This window comes from Sabethes cyaneus, chromosome 3 (genome assembly GCF_943734655.1).
Source record: "Sabethes cyaneus chromosome 3, idSabCyanKW18_F2, whole genome shotgun sequence".
NCBI classification, from domain to species: domain Eukaryota; kingdom Metazoa; phylum Arthropoda; class Insecta; order Diptera; family Culicidae; genus Sabethes; species Sabethes cyaneus.
Window position 1 is genome coordinate 235,174,701 of NC_071355.1, and position 19,487 is coordinate 235,194,187.

The 19,487-nt window shown below is 41.4% G+C and overlaps 2 protein-coding genes across 2 annotated transcripts; one reads left to right on the forward strand and one right to left on the reverse strand.

The window, feature by feature from the left end:
- The first annotated feature begins 5,482 nt into the window (after positions 1 to 5,482).
- On the forward strand, positions 5,483 to 8,241 carry LOC128744437 (protein catecholamines up). The gene is made up of 4 exons (XM_053841458.1): positions 5,483 to 5,898; positions 5,966 to 6,110; positions 6,175 to 6,611; positions 6,667 to 8,241. Exons 1-4 carry the CDS (start codon positions 5,677 to 5,679, stop codon positions 7,246 to 7,248), a joined length of 1,386 nt encoding a protein of 461 aa, XP_053697433.1. The 5' UTR covers positions 5,483 to 5,676; the 3' UTR covers positions 7,249 to 8,241.
- Positions 8,242 to 8,351: 110 nt separating this feature from the next.
- LOC128742838 (WW domain-binding protein 11-like) lies at positions 8,352 to 10,000 on the reverse strand. Its single transcript, XM_053839316.1, has one exon. The coding sequence runs from the start codon at positions 9,925 to 9,927 to the stop codon at positions 8,392 to 8,394; it is 1,536 nt and encodes a 511-aa protein (XP_053695291.1). The 5' UTR covers positions 9,928 to 10,000; the 3' UTR covers positions 8,352 to 8,391.
- Positions 10,001 to 19,487: the final 9,487 nt, after the last annotated feature.

Here is a 19,487-nt window from a genome sequence, read left to right on the forward strand (position 1 = left end):
TAACACGTTTTAAAACACTACTTTTTGTTCAGTACACAAACACAAACTCTATGCACGAATTAGCCGATTCAACGTACGAAACTTATCTCACACCGTTTATTGTCATTTTTAAGTAAAAAGCTGGCTCTTAGTATAAATAAAATTAAAATACAACCGACTGGATGCAAAAATTCGTTGCAGAATGGAAAGTGTCAAAAACGGTCAAAACATAGGAGTCGTTTTGAAAATGTTTCCCTTTCGATGTGCGTTACGAACGTTATGATTTGTCACGCATTGAAACGGTGACCCACACTCTTAAATGAATTGCCCGTAAATAGGTTGATTTTAACTTGTTTGAAACTACAATCCACCTTTTCGCGCGTTTAATGGTGGCTAGTGGGTACACTTTGCGACAATGTTTATTTGCTTTTGGAAACTTCGCTCACGTACGCTTGAAAGTTCTACAAAAACAATCAAGGCTGGAAATACCAACCTGACGTGAATAAAGTTGCCAAAGATATCGAACTTTCCGCGCGCTTAATGGCGGCTAGTGGGTACAGTTTTCAACAATGTTTATTTGCTTTTGGGAACTCCGCTCACGTACGCTTCAAAGTTCTACAAAAACAATCAAGGCTGATGGAAATACCAACTGACGTGAATACAGTTGCCAAAGGTATGCTAAAGTTTTCCGAAGATTGTACTCACTAGCCGCCATTACGCACGCGAAAAGGTGGATTCTATTTCCCGTGGGAGTATCCACCATTTCGCGTGCGTAAGGCCCCGTACAGAGTGAAAGCGACTGCGACGCGACGCGACTTCGCTCACATTCGTTTAAATACGCAGGCCTCTTCCGGCGAAAAAAAGCTGCATATTTAAACGAATATGAGCAAAGTCGCGTCGCGTCGCAGTCGATTTTACTCTGGCGGTACCCTAATAGCGGCTAAGTAGTGGGTACAACCTCGGTATAACTTTAGGAAAATAGTAGTATGCATTCGGAAACTTTGTTCACGTCACGTCGACATTTCCATCTTTGATTATTAGTGTAGAACTATCAAGCGTACGAACGAAGTTCCCAAGAGCGAATAAACATTTTCGAAAAATTTACTCACCCACTACTGTGCTACCTGACTCACTGCGAATATGCGTTGTGTTCGCGGGATCGTGTTGGTTCGAAAGGTTTCGAAAAATATCGCCCTTGTATTGAAAATATCGTTAATTTTGATCACTAAAAATAACTTAGGGTACCGCCAGAGTGCAAGCGACATGCGACGCGACGCGACATTTCTTACTGTAGTTATACGCGCAGCCCCTTTTCGCCCGAAGCAGGACCCAAGTAACAATGATAGCTGAATTGCAAGAGCAATGGCTGTTTACGGGTTGGTTTAAAGCGATCAAAGCTGCATAAAGTAAGCGCTCAAATGGTGTTTAAATAAGCGATGTGCAAGCTACTTTAAGTTTTTCAAACCAGTTCTCTCCTAAAAGCTGATAAAAAAGCTTTTTTTTTCCTGTATGGACTCATCACTGCGACCAGTAAGTTAGATCTATTGTGATATCGCCCGGGTGTTTGTTGTATAACCCGCACTGCATTTATTTTAGCTATAGTCGCTATTGAGTGAGCGATATGCTTATTGAATTTCTTTTTTTTTTTTTTTTTATGCGTGCTTGTGTGTAATTGGGTACCCTTCTTTCAATGCTTTACTCTACTTTATCCACCTCGTTCCACATGACAGCGCACAGTCCCCAATTATAGTCATCCCTGGCGTAGCAAACCAGTGCATTTTTACTATAAGGGTCTCATTTTTGCACTGTCAATAGGCCATATCGGGATAATATAGAACTCAGCATGAAGGAAGGGCGATGAGGGGCCTGAGAATAAACCCATGCTAAAGTCACTTTGACATCGAATGGCCTGATTCTACTAAGATTCGAACCCATGACCATTCGCTTGTCAAAGCAGACTCGGTAACCTTGCGGCTACAGAGCCCCCCATAAAAAAGCTTAATAGCGGATTTTTTTTGCTAAACAATCTGCTTCTAAACAGCCATAAACATCAAACCGTTTTACGGCTGCTTAAAGGTGTTAAAGTGTAGAGTTGGAGCTTTCATTAGACTCGCAGCTTTCAAACTACTTGAAGACTGCTTAAGGGTGTTAAAGTGGCTTTATAAACTTCTACCAAGTTTTCTTTCGGCTCACAGCACACATACTGTCAGATCATAGAATTTCGCAATTCGGCTGACAGCAAAAGTTTGTCAGTTATCGACATTATCGACTGCTTCACGCTAGGCGGGCTAGGCTTCAGGTGAAAACATATTTTCACTGTCTGTTCTGCAGATGCAAATGGGGCGGATCATACGGTGAGTGCTTATGGATCAAAAGATGGCGGGTTCAATTCCCGGAAAAAAGAAATGCATTTTTAATTAGCTAGCTTACTTATACGAATTAAAGTTATTCGAAATTAAAAATATCGCGCTCGACAACACAATGTTCACGGCAAAATAAAAATGACGCGTTCCATTTTTTTAAATTTAAAAATAGATTTTTTTTTTTGGCTGCATAAAGGTTGATGAATCGTTGATTAAGCGGCTGGAAAAGCATGTTGCAAAACTATTTCTCGTTCTAAAAATAGAATTGACAGCATTACGCAAATTGGCTATTTAAAAGCGCGCAAAAAACTCTATTAAGCTTCATCGCAGCTTCGAAAGCGGCTTTTAACAAGTCTGAAGCTTGATAAAATCACCAGATTTAGATGTTTAGGGGCTGAAAAAAGGTTTTTATTTCTAAACCTAAACCATAATTCAGTCACAGGTTGAATAAAATCAGCTATAAAAGCGCTTGATCAGCCTGAAATTGTTACTTGGGGACTGTGCGTTTAGCAACATGAGAGCGAAGTCGTGTCGCGTCGCTGTCGCGTTTACTCTGTACGGGGCCTTACTTTATATTTCAAGTGCCAGTAGTAGAAACGTTATATTTCAAGTGCCAGTAATACGCAATAATTGTATCGTGAAACTGAATTATTATTTATGCAACTTTTTACAAGTTAAATACAATAACAAAAGCACATCTTATAAAAAATCGTTTGTTATCGATATTAGCTGCATATGCGTTATAAACGAATAAAACGTATGATTACGTTTTATTACAATAATACGTATATTCGCAGTGAGTTAGGTATTGCCAATTGCAAGGAAAATTGTACCATCCAAAGTGCGATATCGCTCATAAAAGTGCTATTTTGCATTAAATCGTCTCGGTTTCTTCGGCGCACTTATTGCTTGGAATATAACATAAAAGTGCGCCGAAGATACCGAAACGATTTAATGCAATATAGCACTTTTATGAGCGATATCGCACTTTGGATGGTACAATTTTCCTTGCAATCAGCAATAAAACAGTAACCGTCATTAAGCGCGCGAAAAGGTGGATACGGTGAGTAGTAAAAACAATAAAATTTATCGTCAGAAAAGATAACGAAACCACACGAAACTATCAAACTTATTGTTGTCCACCATAACTTTCGTGGTATTCAGAGATTCTACCATAAGCATGACGTGTTGTTGAGTATTTAACATAACAATAAAGAAATCTAGTTTTTCACCAACAAAAATTTTCATTTACATCAGTAAAAGTACAGACAAACAGACGAGACACTCGCGTTAATTCCATCATCCATTCAAAAACAACTTATTTTTCAAAACAGCATGTTTCGCAACATGTCCACACCGCGGCGCTCGAGTGTTGCTTCGAGTTTCCAGTATAAAACCATACAAATGTAAAAAACCTAGAGTTAAAACCCTGCAAATGCAAAACCTATACAGTATCCAGCTTTCCACGAGCGATAATGGCGGATATTGAGCACAAGTGGGCACAATCTTTTGACATTCATTGGAGGAGCGTCGAGTTTGCCCTGACGGAGTTACTATGGATAAATTCATGTTTGTTTGTTTGTTCGAATGTAAAAATGTAAACATCGGACGACTGCCCGGTTAAAAAATCAAAGGGGTTGTGTACAAGACACGACCGCATATATAGGTGACGCAGGACTACGTAAGTCTCTTTGTATAGTGATAGTAGCATGTATTCATGCTTGTAATCATTCGATTCTTCATGTATACATGCTATATGTAACATATACATGCCACATGCGTTGTATGTAACATTTATCAAAGTAGTAACATTGCAAACGTTCAATTCTCAAAAGATTGTGCATTAGAAAACAGTTTAACAAAATCAAGAACACAAACTATTGCTTTCCTGCTACCTTACTGAAATTAAAGATTGTTTTTATTATCCATGGTTTCCCACGTTGAAGAGATTTTACAAATTCAATCCTATTTTATCAACAGCACATCTTTTCACTACACTTCTAATGAAACGGCAAACATGCGTATTCATAGAGTCATATTGTAACCGAACACTACAGCTGTAGCACATTTTTCCAACACAGATTTCAAAATCGCCTAGGTTTAATCGTCTCGCAGTAAAGAATTTGCGACCTATGGAGACAACGAACTTGTGTCATTTTTTCTGGCACACTTCCCTAACACAGACGTCAAATTGGACTAGGTTTTATCGGGTTCGTAAGAAATCTGTTGGCACGAGGGGGCTTTGTCACTCTCTCTGGCGTACCTCCCAAGCAAGGACATCAAAATGGTCTAGGTTGAACCGCGGTGTTAAGAAATCTTATTGAAATGAGGTAGGAGGTAGCTGTGTCTCTTGTTTTGGCTTACTTCCCAAGCACAGATATTAAATTAGTAGAGGTTTAGATCATCGTATAGAATCTTCCAACCAATCACGAAGCTTGAATTCTGTTAAAACATAGGTTCATTATTTTCAATTTTTCAATAGTTCAACATCAAGAATCCATACTTTTCTTCGTTTGAGTCAATTCTTAGAAGATTTTCCGATCGATTGGTGTAAGAATATTGAAAATCGATCGGAAAACCGCTGAGCTATTAGCGCTCAAAACCTTTCATTTTTCGTGACGCTCGCATTTTTCGATTTTTTGGAATGACACCCTATTTCAAAACTTGCCGTAAGACGTAGTCCTACGTCAAAAGTTCTCAATAACGATCCGACTGGAACGAGACGGCGGGGCGCGCAGCGAGCAAGATGGATCGATCAAGTGGAAGGCGACCTGCGGACCCTACGTACGTGGCTGGCGAATTGCGGCCATGGACCGAGTAGAATGGAGACGACTTCTTCGTACAGCAGAGGAAACCACGGCCTGGAGCTGATTAAGTAAGTAAGTAAAAGGGCGAATGTCGCAAGCGTAAACAAACCGAGTGAGGGTTGATTTCCCTATGCTGGTCCAGCAAAAAATAACTCTCACTCGTTTTGTTTACATTTGCGACATTCGCCCTTTTGTTAATTCAATCTAGACATAGCGAATAGCAAAGTGTAAAATTTACTTTCAAAAGAATAAAGATTTTTGAGTGTGAGAGTGATAGTGTCAAAAACTGTGCTATAAAAGTCAAATCTCAGTTTTATGGCACTGTTTCTCATTTATGTTCCATCACTTTCTGCCACACGCAGCACGCACAGTGCAAAAGTTAGCGCATCGCTTTCTTGGCAGCCAACTCCAACCGGTCATCGAGTTGGTCAGTTCAAACCGGGAAATAAGAGAGTGTAGATTGGAGTTGAAGCAAGAAAATACGGTACGTGTAGTTATCAGTGACGTGTAAATAATTCTCTCGCTGCATGGATCACGCTAAAAGCCGGGGGCGAAGGCCCACTACTGCTTCTATTGTTGTCAAAAGACAAGGAGAAACAAAGTCCTACAAAGTTCACATTGCGTTGGGATTGTTCCTAGTGATGCTGTGGCTTTCGTTTCCTACGCTCTGCGATGGCCATGGGCATTTTGATGATCATGACCACCATGATCATCATCATCACCATCATGATGAGAATCCCAGCTTTAAGGTAGTGCTGAATTTTCCGACCAATTTTCTCTAGGAATTTTCATATAAATTTGCTTTATTTATGACAGTATTCGAAACAAGCTAATGAAATGTATCAAGAAGATCATGTTCATCATGAACAGCACCAAAACGGTCACGGGCATCACCACGATCACAGTCACGGACATCATACATTACCAGATGGGGATAAACAAAAAGCTAAGGTTGCACCTGGTAAAATTTGTTTTGCTGAAAAAAAAAGATTGTTTTACAATAACATTGCACTCATCCGTTACAGACACTTTCTACATTTGGGTTCATTCGTTGACATCCACCCTGTTGATTAGCGCCGCCCCTTTCTTCATCTTGTTCGCAATTCCGTTGGAAAATACGGAAGAAATGCAACCCCGACTGAAGACACTGCTAGCTTTCGCATCCGGTGGACTGTTGGGAGATGCTTTTTTGCATCTGATTCCACATGCCATTTCACCGCACAGTCACCATGGAGAGGATGAACATGGTCACGGTCACAGTCATGGCCATCATGATCATCACCATGGTCACGGAGAAGGAGACCACGATGGGCACGGTCACGATATGCGTGTAGGGCTCTGGGTGTTGGCCGGCATTATAGCTTTCCTTGCAGTTGAAAAAGGTGTTCGGTTGATCAAGAGGGATGCCGCCGGTGGCGGCCATGGACATAGTCACGGTGGTGGAGCTCCAAAAAAGGCAAAGGTATTTTTCCGAGTAAAACTAGAGGAATGCACTCTGAAATTTGAATTCTTTTTAGGCTTCTCCTCCAGCTTCCCCTTCGAAGAAGAAAGGCAACAAAGGCGCTGAGCCAGGCGGTAACAAAAAGAAGGAGGAAGCCGAAATTGCTAAAGCCAAGGGAAAGGCCACGAAAAAGGAACCAAAGAAGAATCAAATTCAAATTGCTGGTTATTTGAATCTGGCCGCTGACTTTACTCACAATTTCACGGATGGTCTAGCCATTGGCGCTTCGTATCTGGCTGGTAACAGCATCGGTATTGTGACTACGATCACAATTCTACTGCATGAAGTTCCTCACGAAATCGGAGATTTCGCAATCCTCGTCAAATCTGGATGTTCGAAAAAGAAAGCGATGTTGCTGCAGCTGACGACCGCCGTGGGTGCGTTGGCCGGAACCGTGCTGGCTCTGCTGGGAAGTGGTAGCGATGCAGCCGAATCTTGGGTCCTTCCCTTTACGGCCGGTGGTTTTATCTACATTGCAACCGTCTCGGTAATCCCGGAGCTGCTCGAGGGTTCCACCAAACTGTGGCAATCGCTGAAAGAGATTACCGCCCTGCTGGCCGGCGTCGGGATGATGGTAATTATAGCTAAGTTTGAATAGTAGGTGGTTCGTAGTTGTGTTCCTTTCTGTCGTTATTGTTTCATTCTACTCCTACCCTTGGATCTAACTACTCATGTTTGAGCCGAGCATTGCCCATGATACGTGATCGAATTGGTTCAATAGTTCAGAAGTAATACACAATTGCTTAAAACAGTTATTTATCTAATTCTCAAACAGTCGGTAATAAAAAGCAATACGATTATATCCTTATCGAACTGTAATGTTTTGGTTTGAATTCACTTTCGATGACATTATCATGGGTTGAAAAGCGCAGCTCAAACGTGTGGTACTGATTGATCTTTCGTTTGTGTTATCTTCTATGGTAAACATTGTCGCGACCAGTTGGGGAGGGATTGCTTTATTGAACTAGCACTATCAGCTGCATGATGGAAGCCGTTGGTCAACCACTCCTGATGATGTGATGATTAATTGAACGATCAAAATTTGTCGATAGACCCACTTCATTACTAATATAATAGACTATAAGTCACTACACTAACCTAAAGACGCTAAGGTACTTCTACATTACAACCAATCAATGGTCTACAAATCCGTGAAATAACGCAGAATTAGTTTCATACTTTAAATATTATCACCCAACTTTAGGGAACGTGTATAAAGGTCATTGAAGGATCATATGAGCGATGAGAGGCGTCATCATTCACTAACGTTTAAGTGTAAATGCAACATTCTGAATGTTTTATTTGCTGTTACGAATAGCCATCGTTACACAGAACTATCCAGTTTCCAGATGTGTAGTTTAAATTGTCCATTTTAATGATTGTTATCAAGAATTTTAACGTTGTTATCCGTAGTTTAAAATAAAAGAATTAAGTAAACATACCTGCTTCAACCTATAAGACATTCACAATGTTGTTCGTGCACCCGAGAGTTCTCTTTGTCCACTTTGGTTACTTAATTGCTTACATGGCATAAACTACCCGACACTCTGAATAATTAAGATTCGGGGCAAATTTTGAATAAAACATATATCCCTTTAGTGGACGGTGTTGTTATTAGCCGAAAAAATCTTGCAAATCTTGGACGGTCTTTCAAATCCAGAGAAAAAAACTGAACCAACAATTTGCATTAAATACGTATTTATTTCTTGCAAGAAACCTAAAGCTTGACACGTCAAACCATCTAAAGCAAACCCTCCATCTCGCGCATAAACTGCATGTAAGCGTCATCCTTGCTCGGTTTGCCCGGCTCGGGTGCACCCACATTACCGGACCGTCCCACTGGATGCTGCTGTTGGTGGTGCGACATATGGTGCTGGTGGTGGTGCTGATGCTGTTGCTGCTGTTGATGATGGTGATGGTGGTGATGCTGCTGGGATAGATGATGTCCGTGATCCGCACGGTTCTGCTGCGGTCGCTTGTTGATACCTTCGTCCTTTTTGGTTCGCAAAGTACTCGGAACAAATCGGGTAACATCGGCGCTGAGATTTCGGATCTGTGGTTTAGCGGAAATGGTTGCACTTTTCGGATCCTTATGCTGCTGCTGCTGATGGAGCATGTTTCGCATGTGCTGCTGCTGGATGTGTTTCGGTGGTGGTCCAGCTGGAGGTCCCGGAGGCATGCGAATGCCTAATCGTGGAGGAATACCGGGTGGTGGTCGAGGGGGCATTCGCAGCCCTGGAATGCCAGGAATTCCCGGGCGCAGCGGAGGCGGGCGAATCATAAGAGCTGGCTGAATGGGTCCAGGCATTGGAATCGATGGCATGGGAACGTATTTGACTGTTGGATCTGAGGGATGTGGTGCTGGATTTGGGAGAGCAATTGGAGGTTTGGCAGGAATCGGAATCACTCCTGTCGCAGCTAGATCTAACTGATCTTTTTTCTTCTGTACGTTCTCCATCTCCTTCATAAATTCGTCCAAATTTTGACCGGATATGGCCAACATTTTCTGCTGTACAGTGCTGGGTTGTTTTGGTTTTTCGATATCAGAATCGTCTGAATTGTCACGAGAATCGGCATCATCGAAGAATTTGACACTTTTCTGTGTTTCGTTATGAAATTCTTCTAAATCGAAATCTAATTCCGGCATCGCAAACAAGTCGGGCGGCGGTCCAGGAGGACAACCAGGGATGTCGTCGTCATCGTCCACTGGTTCCAAGGGTTCGACGGGATTTTCAACAGGTTTCTTCAATACTGGAGGTGGGGCAGGTTTGATGGGGGGAATAATTGCCGGCAACACCGGAGGAATAGGGATACGTGGAATCGACAAAGGGGTCGGCGTTTCGTTTGCCGATGGCAACGGAATATCGTCGACTTGAACTTGTTCCGCATGCCGTACACTTTCGTAGTATTGAATTCTTTTATTACGGCGTTTTTCGTAGTCTACTTCCTTCCGTTTTAGTTCACCCCATAAATCTGGATCATCCGCTTGATATAAGCGCATTACTCGATCTAATGTTTCCTTTAGCTTCTTTCTTTTTTCCTTAAGGACCTTCTCGTTTAACGGTGATGGTTGGTACACATTGAATTCCATTTCGTCTATCTTTTCCATCTCTTCAATTAGCTGCGCTGGATCTTTTCCCTTCAGAACGGCAGCTCGAACCATTTGCCGTTGCTTTTTATTTTTCTTCAGTTCCTTTTTTCGGGCTTCCTTGCGAGCTTGATCCGTTGGATTCATGTATTTCCCACTTTTTGTGGTGTTTATTGAACGACGACCCATTGTGGTTGTAGTTTGATAAGCTAAAAATTATTGAAAATTCCCTATTTATAGACAAAAAAACGTAACTTTTTCGAAACACCGCAATGTTATTGAACTTTTTTAACTTTTTCTGTTGATTTTATATGCTGTCAAAAAATTGAGCAACAGAACTTCAAGGGGTCTTTCACTATAAGCTGTTGCATAGGCTGGTGCTATAAAATATATCGTTCAAATTATAGGGCAACAAATCATGATTTGCACAGAGCGTTACTCGTGTGCTTTATGAAGTATTCCACCACGCACACATATAAAGATTTTTTGACATTAGCTGAGGCTGTTTGCAGTAGGAGTAATATCAACAACATCAAATTCCAAACTCCCGGATCCCCTCCTCCACTCTTTGCTCCCCTCTCACTCCTACATAAGCGATCCTCAGCAAATGTCATTCTCGTTGGTGACGAAACCGCAAATTACTTCATTATTGATCAAGTTATTGATCACCTACACTGCACTCTTAATTGAGTTTACCCGTAAATTGGTTGGATTTAGCTAAAACTTAATTAAAACTACTCAAAATACCCTTAAAATGTACAAATTCAGATTTTGAGTAGTTTTTCAACCAAAAAATTGGTAGTAGAAACTTAAAAGTGTGTTATTTGTCGCAGAGAATAATTCAATTATCGGTAGCAATTGGCCAAAATTGGTTAAATTAATTACACTTTAAGTTTGTACACTTTAAGGGTATTTTGAATAGATTCAACAAGTTTTATCTAAATCCGACCTATTTACGGGTTGAATTATTGCGTCTCCACTGAGACGCACCACGTTTCGCAGGGGTACAGCAATACGGATTTAACGTTTGAGTTGAAAATTCGGATTTTCGTATTAAGAGTGATCGGTTTTGAGGGTTTTGAGCACCAAATGTTTCGCAAATTTGCAAAAGCAATCCTATATATAGGACTACTACTACTATACTATATAGACTACTATATAGGACTACTATAGTCTTCCTGATCCGTGTGTTATCTGTCTACTAAGACATTGAAAGGCGTCTTCCTGTTTAACCTGCTACCGTAAAGTTGGTGGGATTATCAGTGTTCACTTAGTCATAGTCAGTCAGACTCAGTTTTTGCTACATTGACTCTGAGACCTGCTCCCTGGGAACACTCGAAGAGGTCATCTAACTTGCTCTGCATATCGTTTCGGTGTTATGCGAGCAAGACATGTCGTCGGTTTGGTCGAGGTCATTTAGCTGCTCCATCGTTAGGGGATTTCAAGGTGATCCTCGATTTGGTCTAATATGTCAATTGCTCCATCTAATATCTCATTCATAACGATGAGAAATAGAAGCGGGGATAAAATGCAGCTCTGTCCTGTAGGGAACGAGCCGAGTTAGATGAATCAGCGTAAAACAAATCTAATGAAACTGAATTATTTACTTGAGTGTAACTGAAACCCCTTGCATAGGAAGAATACCGTCATACGAACGATGAGAGACAAGGAGAGAAATGAATCGTTCAATATGAGACTTACGCATACTGTGGCATGATATAGCATGCTCTAAACAAGTCAGTTTTTGGACGAACGTAGACTTTGACGGACGTTGTTCCGTATTCCGGAGGGCTCGGTTGGAAATAACCGACGGACACGACATTGGCGTAGTGCTCCCAAGTGGTGAGTATGTTAAGTTGAATACAAATAGTGGCGTCTGGCAAACGCCTATTCGAGAAAATTGAAAAGATGCTTGTGCGCATCTGGCTGGTTTTTGAACTGCCTCTGTGAGGGCTGTTTTTTGCACATGCGTATTTTTTGCGTGTGATTTGCGATTATGATTCGCGTGCCTCCGGGAAGGCAGAATGGTTTACTGAAACACGCTGGTATGCGTAGTTTGATCGCCTCTGGAAAGGCTGTGCGTAATCGTTTGTGTACGATAGCTCCCCTGAGAGGGATTTTTGTAACTCGCTTGTGTGCGTCTTACTATTATTGGAATACGCTGGTGTGCGCGAATTAGGCGTCTGGCAAAGGTCTATTTGAGAAAATTGAAAAGATGCTTGTGCGCATCTGGTTTTTTTTTAGCTGCCTCTTTAAGGGCGACTTTTTGCATATGCTTTGTGTGTGATTCGCGTGCTGAAACACGCTGGTATGCGTAGTTTGATCGCCTCTGGGAAGGCTGTGCGAAATCATTTGTGTGCGATAGCTCCCCTGAGAGGGACTTTGGCAGAATTGTCTATTGAAACACGCTGGTATGCGTTGTTTGATCGCCTCTGAGAAGGCTGTGCGAAATCGTTTGTGTACGAAAGCTCCCCTGAGTGGGACTTTTAGTAACTCGCTTGTGTGCGCCAGACTTTATTGGAATACGCTGGTGTGCGCGTATTAGTAGCGTCTGGCAAAGTTCATCTGAGAAAGTTGAAAAGATGCTTGTGCGCATTTGGTTATTTTTTAGCTGCCTCTGTAAGGGCGACTTTTTGTATATGCTTTGTGTGTGATTCGCGTGCTGAAACACGCTGGTATGCGTAGTTGATCGCCTCTGGGAAGACAGTGCAAATTTGTTTGTATGCGATTGCTCCCCTGAGAGAGACTTTTAGTAACTCGCTTGTGTGCGCCTGCCTTTTCGGAATACGGTGGTATGGGCGTATTAGCGGTGTCTGGTAAACGTTCATCGGAGAAAGTTGAAAAGATGCTTGTATGCATCTGGTTATTTTTTTAGCTGCCTCTGTGAGGGCTACTTTTTGCATATGCTTCGTGTGTGATTCGCGTGCCTCTAGGAAGGTAGAAATAGAATAGTTTACTGAAACACGCTGATATACGTAGTTTGATCTGGCCTGTAGAAAATCGCTTGTGTGCGAAGGTTTCCCTGAGAGCTGATGATGAAAATGATGATTGCAATGACGGAAATAATTATGGTAATGACAAAACTGATTCTGGTGATATTGAAAGTAAGGATTGCAATGAAGAAAATAATTATAATAATGACTAAAGTGATGATGAAAATGAGGTAAATGATTATGGTAATATCGAATCTGACGTATGTGATGGCTGTAATGACGAATATAAAGATAGAAATGAAGTAAATGATGGTGGCAATGACGAATCTGATGAAAGAGATGATTGTAAAGACGAAACGAAAGCGATGATGCTAATAACGAAAATGACGATGGTAATGCCAAAATAGCAATGGTAATGACGAAAATGATGAGGGTAATAACGAAAATGATAATAATAATGAGGACAATGATAGTATTGATGATAGAAAATGATGACGATAAAAATGATAGTGATAATGACGTAAATGATGATGGTAATGTCGAAAAATATGCAGACGATATTGACGATTTGGTTATTTCAATGATGTTAGTTTTGTTGACCTGGATGATAATCATTTTGATCATTTTGATGATGCTGATGATTTTGAAGTCGTGGATAATGTTGACGGTTTAGATAATGATGACTATTTGATGAAGATGTTGATATAGATGTTGATTTTAATTATTTCGATGGCGTGAATGATGATTTTGAACGTTTTGATGATGTTGATGATTTTAATTATGTTAACGATTTTAATTATGTTAACGATTTTAATTATGTTAACGATTTTAATTATGATGATGGTAATGGTAATTATAATGGTAATGACGAAATTGATAGTGGTAATGATTAAAACGATGCGGATGTCAAAAATGATGATGGTCATAAGATTTTTTTTGGTCAATTAATCAGAAGAGTAGAGGAGGGGGTGAATGTAGGGAACGAGCCGAGTTAGATGAATCAGCGTAAAACAAATCTAATGAAACTGAATTATTTACTTGAGTGTAACTGAAACCCCTTGCATAGGAAGAATACCGTCATACGAACGATGAGAGACAAGGAGAGAAATGAATCGTTCAATATGAGACTTACGCATACTGTGGCATGATATAGCATGCTCTAAACAAGTCAGTTTTTGGACGAACGTAGACTTTGACGGACGTTGTTCCGTATTCCGGAGGGCTCGGTTGGAAATAACCGACGGACACGACATGTCCCATACCAGCAGTAACCTTTATGGGGTCGGATTAGACGTCATTGTGCAACACCTTGCACGAAAACGCCTCGTACTGGACTTCGAAGAGATGAAGTACCTTATGTGCGTAAGTAAGTGCTTCCAGATGTTTTCGTAGTTGAATCGGCCAAACGCTTTTTCAAAGTCAACGAATACCAGCAGAAGAGAGTCCTGGAATTCGTTGAACTGCTCCAATATAATGCGGAGCGTTGTGATATGGTCTACACATGATCGGTCAGCACAGAATACCGTGGACCCCCGTGTGGGAGATAAGGATAACATAATAAAGAATGATAAATCAACTTGTAGAATTGCATCTGAATAAATACAAAATAATAATAAACGTGTTCACATTGATATGTTCTGACAACACTGTCAATGCAAAATATATGGCACATTCGGGGATTCACACTTTCCGAGGACACATAGCAAACACCATTTCGAGGGTTAACAGATCTTCATTTACACGTTTCGCTTAATCTAGTGGTTAGTTTTCTTTAGTTTTTCTTACGGCCTGCTGCTTCTTGTCGACGAAGGGTCTCTGATGTTCCGATGAACAGGTGACTGTGCTAGACTAGCGGTTTCATAGACCGCTTACAGATAGCCCGTACCAAATACGTGGTGGGTGGCAAATGGTGAATCGAATGTTTTAGTTCGACCGGGTCCGACATCCGGTAGCCGGTACGAACGGTGGTGAATCCACGTACAGTAACAATTGGTTATGTGGTGGGTATAGCATACGGTTGGCTCTTCGGCGATCGGTTCCTACGATCGATGGTGTATAGGGCCACGGATGGTAGCAACTGCCTGCTCGCTCGGTGTGTTGCTCGGAGAATCGGATCACGCACTCATGGTCGACACGTGTTGAGGCCGACTGACGACGGTTGCGCTCTCAAGATCTAAGGGAAGACCTCCGTTTGAAGGAGGGTGCTGGTGGTCTTTTGCTTCGTTCGACTAGGTAATCAACCTCGCTTTAGCGCCTATATTTTCTACCCGTGTTTTTTTCCACTTTACTTCTACTTATTGTATCTTTTCCGAATACTAGTTTACTTCGCTTTTCGTCTTCTCATGTATCACTTTGCGTCTTCTAACTTCTAGCCCTTTCCAATCTTGCGTGTCGTCTCTTAGGTGGTTATCTTTAAAATCGCTCATTCCCCAGACTGATTTGCCTGTCCTCTCAAGCACAGGACTTTACGACGGGACCGACGATTCAGCTTCGGCTAGTTTCGCCAGGTTCCATCCGGTGGGCATTAGCAGGGTTTGTTTACTGTCGCGGTACCCTAACCTTTTTTCGGGAATAACGGCAGGTAACGCGAACAGGCTTTTAGTGACGGTTGTGTGTGGGATTGGACAATAGGGTTTGTTACCTTATTTATTTTGTAACCTCGTTGCAATCCCCGACACCAAAAAATAGTTTTGCGTCCTGTAGTACTGTCCACGAGTGTTTCTTAGGCTAGAAACACATAGAAATCGAGAAGACCGCATTTTTTGGTTTTTGTATAGAAAAAGACGAAGGGTATTCCCCAGTTTTCTAAAAATTCCTTACAAAATTCCGTGTCTGACAGACTGACAAATTTTCGAATTATCTTTTGACGGTGGCACAGTTAGTATCTAGATAAAGTTTAGTTTGGTTTTTAGGTTTCAGCGTGGTATTTAAACCGGCCTACTGCGTGCAAAATGGATGATTAAAAGCAAAGCCTTGGGGTTAAATATCCTTTCTAAGATTTGACCCATCTTTATCGACAGACTTCACAGCCAGATATTAGAATACAAGACAGTTACGGGGCTATTGCAACAATCCTACTGACTCTATCTAGGAGCACTGCCTAGCTGAGATTTGAACATACGACTACTGGTTTCTTAGATCAGCATCGTATCTCGAAACCAACGAACTGGCTAATTGCGTGTGGTTAATTTAGAAGGTAAGCGCCTGCCACTGTAATAATTAAATTTGTTAGAAATTGTCAAAGAATAAAATTTTAAATAATCCGGCATAATCGATCGGCCAGTTAATCGATTATCTTATAATCGCAACTAGAGTGACTATATACAGAGTGGCGACAATGTCAAAATTGGAATGATAATTATCTGTCAGTGTCATTCCAATCGAGCAGACAACCTATCCAACGCGTATGCAGGAAAGAGAAAGAAAAACCTAGGATAAACCGCATTGCATACATTTGGGATGACTTGGCGCCACTCTGTATATAGTCACTCTAATCGGAACATAAAGCAATCGATTAAAAATTAATCGATTATTTTAGCGGATAATCCAGCCCATCGGCAGGCAACCATGTTTTCGCCGCCAACATCTCGTGTGTGCGAAAATGAGATAGCATGTCAGCACTGCGTTTCACTCAACTGCCAGCAGTCTGATTTGAGCCCGCTGTCAAATTTTGAGCCCAGGACATGCTGTCGCTGACGTTCACTGCAGCTCGATATAGAGATGTCGATGGGGTGGGATAATCGATTAATCGAGAAGTAATCGGACATCACTAAGGACAATCAGTGGCAATACTGATAGCTGGGCCGAAAGTGCCGCAGCAAAAGGTGGCTGATACCCACCAGCGCGGACCCTTCGGCTTACTGCTTAGCAGCAGCAGTAGTGGATGAAAGCGAGCAGTCTGGTTTGAAAACACAAGTCAGTCGCTTTGGTTCACGACACCCCGTTCGTTTGACCGCTTTTAATCTGAACACTTTTTAATTTGCACCCCGTTGGTTTGCACAACGTGCAAATTAAAAATGATTCAAATGTCATTCTCAACATGACATCATTTGCTTATGCAGACAATGCGCATAAACGCGATTTGTTTGTCCTGATCTAGCGTGTTTAATCTGTTTCACATTGCGTTTTCCCAACGATTACGATAGAAATCCGATCGGAGAATGAAATATTCCCTGCTTCCAACTTCCAACTGAATCAAACCACCAAAACAATAACAAAGAGTAGGGAGACCAGATCACACAAGTTCCAGCTTATGTAGAGTTGCCAGTTGTTCAAATTAAAAACTAACCCCGTTAGTTTGCATGAGGAATCATTCAAACGAACGGGGGTCCACTGTACAGCTTGCTGCCGCCGGAGAGTAGCGTCAATCTTCTCCTGGATCCGGTTGAGGATTGCCTTACAAAGTACTTTGAGAGTAATACAGAGCAACGTGATACCTTGCCAGTTGCCGCATTCAGTTAGATCTCCTTTTATAGTGACTTTGACCAATATGCCCATATATTATTCATGCGTTTCCCGTTTTCCCGTTGAAAATCTGATGCATCATCTGGACTGACAAAGATGGCTCAGTTTTGAGCATTTCGGCTGAGAAACAGGCTATCTCCGGTGCTCTATTGGATTTCTTACTCTTGACGGTTGCTTCAATATCACCCAGTGATGGCATCCTCCGAGTTGACGCGGTTAATTTGACGATCTGCTGGCGTCACACGCTGCTGGTTTTATGGTCTCTGACATTTGAAAATCGGAAGAGTTGTTCAAAATGTTCAGTACAAGGTTTTAAGCTGTTCTGCATGGTCGGTCAGTAGCTGACCAGCTCTGTCCTTGAGTGGCATCTTTGTGTTTTTCCTGGCACTACTAAAGCGGCGAGAAATATCGTACAAGAAACGGAACTCACCATTGGCGGCGGCGGTTTCTGGTTGTTCGGCTAGGGAGTTAGTCCAGGCTCCCTTAACAACCTTCTGCAGTTCGACGTAGCGTTAACGGGCAGCTATCTTAGCCGCTCTGTTTCGCACTCGCTCAATGCCGGCTTTCGTCTCTCTCCGCTCGTCGATCAACCTCCAAGTTTCTTCTGAAACACACTCTGCGCCCACTGCGCGCTTTGCCGAGGGTTTCGTCACTGGTCGTGATGAAGGCGTTCTTGATGCCGCTCCATTGCTCTTCGACGGTTCCATCAGATGGCAACACCAGATGGCTCCGGATTTAAGTGGTTCGATAAACGCCTTTTCTCCTCCTGTTGCTGAACACGCGCGACACGCAAACGTATCTCAGCGATAACAAGATGACCCATCAATGACCATGTTGTTATTACCACAAAACTCTGCAAACGGCTCCCCGTTTGCGATCATCTCTCCTAGGCCATGGCGTCCCAATCACGCATTCAAGGGCCGCGTTGTTTGAGCCAAACTTCGCGTTGAAATCGCCCAACTGGATTCGAATGTCCCATTTCGGGATTTTCTCAACCACATTGTTCAGCTCACTGTAGAAACTCTCTTTCTCCTGCAGGTCGGCAGCATTTGCTGGCGCATAGCACTGATAGCTCGCCAAATAGAAGAGTGCCGCGGTGGTGTAATGGAAACACACTTGACCGGCAGTCGAGAGTGATGGGTTGGGTTTGGTCAATGTCAGATAATTTTTCAGTTATAATTAATCATACAAGTTTTTTAATGCGCTGCTAAAATTGGACAAGTTTCCTCAAAAGTATTATGTTTTTTTTTCTCACAAAAATCAAAAAAATATCTTAAACTTCGCAGCAGCGAATAAAATTAAACTTTGCCATGCAGTTTCATTCTGTTCAGTTGATCAAACTAGTTTGTTAAAAACGTATTGCAGGATCGAGGCTCTGAATAGCTGAGCGATAAAGAACCTTGCTTGTGCGCTGTTAACTGTTACTTCTGACGAGACGATAGATTCTATAATTATATGAATAATTAGAAAGAGTTTCATTAAGGGGGCATAGTACTTTTTCAACTTAAAAAAATCGAAATTTTTTTTATTGATTATTTCGAAAGATTAACATTTTGACCATATGTGTTTCAAGTCATTTCAATGAATTCCAAAAATTGACAAAGTTACAGCTATTTGTACCGCGCATGTCTGGAGCGATTGCACGGCGAAAAAAAAGTTCAGCGTCGTTTTTCTCGAAACCAGGTTTTGAAAGTCGGTACCATAAATATCTCAAGAACGGCTTAAGCAATTCTCATGATTCATTTTTGTTTTAAAGCCAACAAAATTATCTAGTGTTTGACCCATCCTTTTTTTGATATTACTATTTTTGTATTTTTTAGAAATGTTCAAAATCAATTTTTTCGACTAAAAACCTTACTTTTATGTTTGAATGTCCGCCATTTTGTTATGCGTTCGAATTTTAAAAAAAGGATGGGTCAAACACGAGATAATTTAATATACTTTCATGTCGTTTTGGAATTTTTCAATTCGGATAAGACCCCCAGCGCCAATCCATGGTACCGCAAATCATGTTTTTTTCGAACGATCATGTTCAAGGAGCCGTAGGGGAGAGGGGAAGAGGTTCACATATGCAAACAAAATTGTAAATATTAGTATAAAGTGCAATGTTTGGAATGCAAAAAACCCGAACCGATTCGCTTTTCGCGTTATCGAGAATAAAATATTTGAAATTAGGCAAAAAATATGGCGTAAAAAGTACTATGCCCCCTTAAAAGTCTCGTTTGATTACACATTTTGATCAAGATTCTTTCCTTAGGGAACTTTAAATAAGCTGTATGATTTAACTCATTATTAACGATCAGAATCATGAATACGATTTGTTATGTTTTGATTTAAACACCTTATCATGTG

Bases quoted from the DNA above. Each gene is read 5' to 3' on its own strand.
- LOC128744437 (XM_053841458.1), top strand. From the start codon at position 5,677: ATGGATCACGCTAAAAGCCGGGGGCGAAGGCCCACTACTGCTTCTATT. The intron at 5,899-5,965 runs GTAGTGCTGAAT...TATTTATGACAG, and splicing joins ATGAGAATCCCAGCTTTAAG to TATTCGAAACAAGCTAATGA. The intron at 6,612-6,666 runs GTATTTTTCCGA...AATTCTTTTTAG, and splicing joins GAGCTCCAAAAAAGGCAAAG to GCTTCTCCTCCAGCTTCCCC.
- LOC128742838 (XM_053839316.1), bottom strand. From the start codon at position 9,927: ATGGGTCGTCGTTCAATAAACACCACAAAAAGTGGGAAATACATGAAT.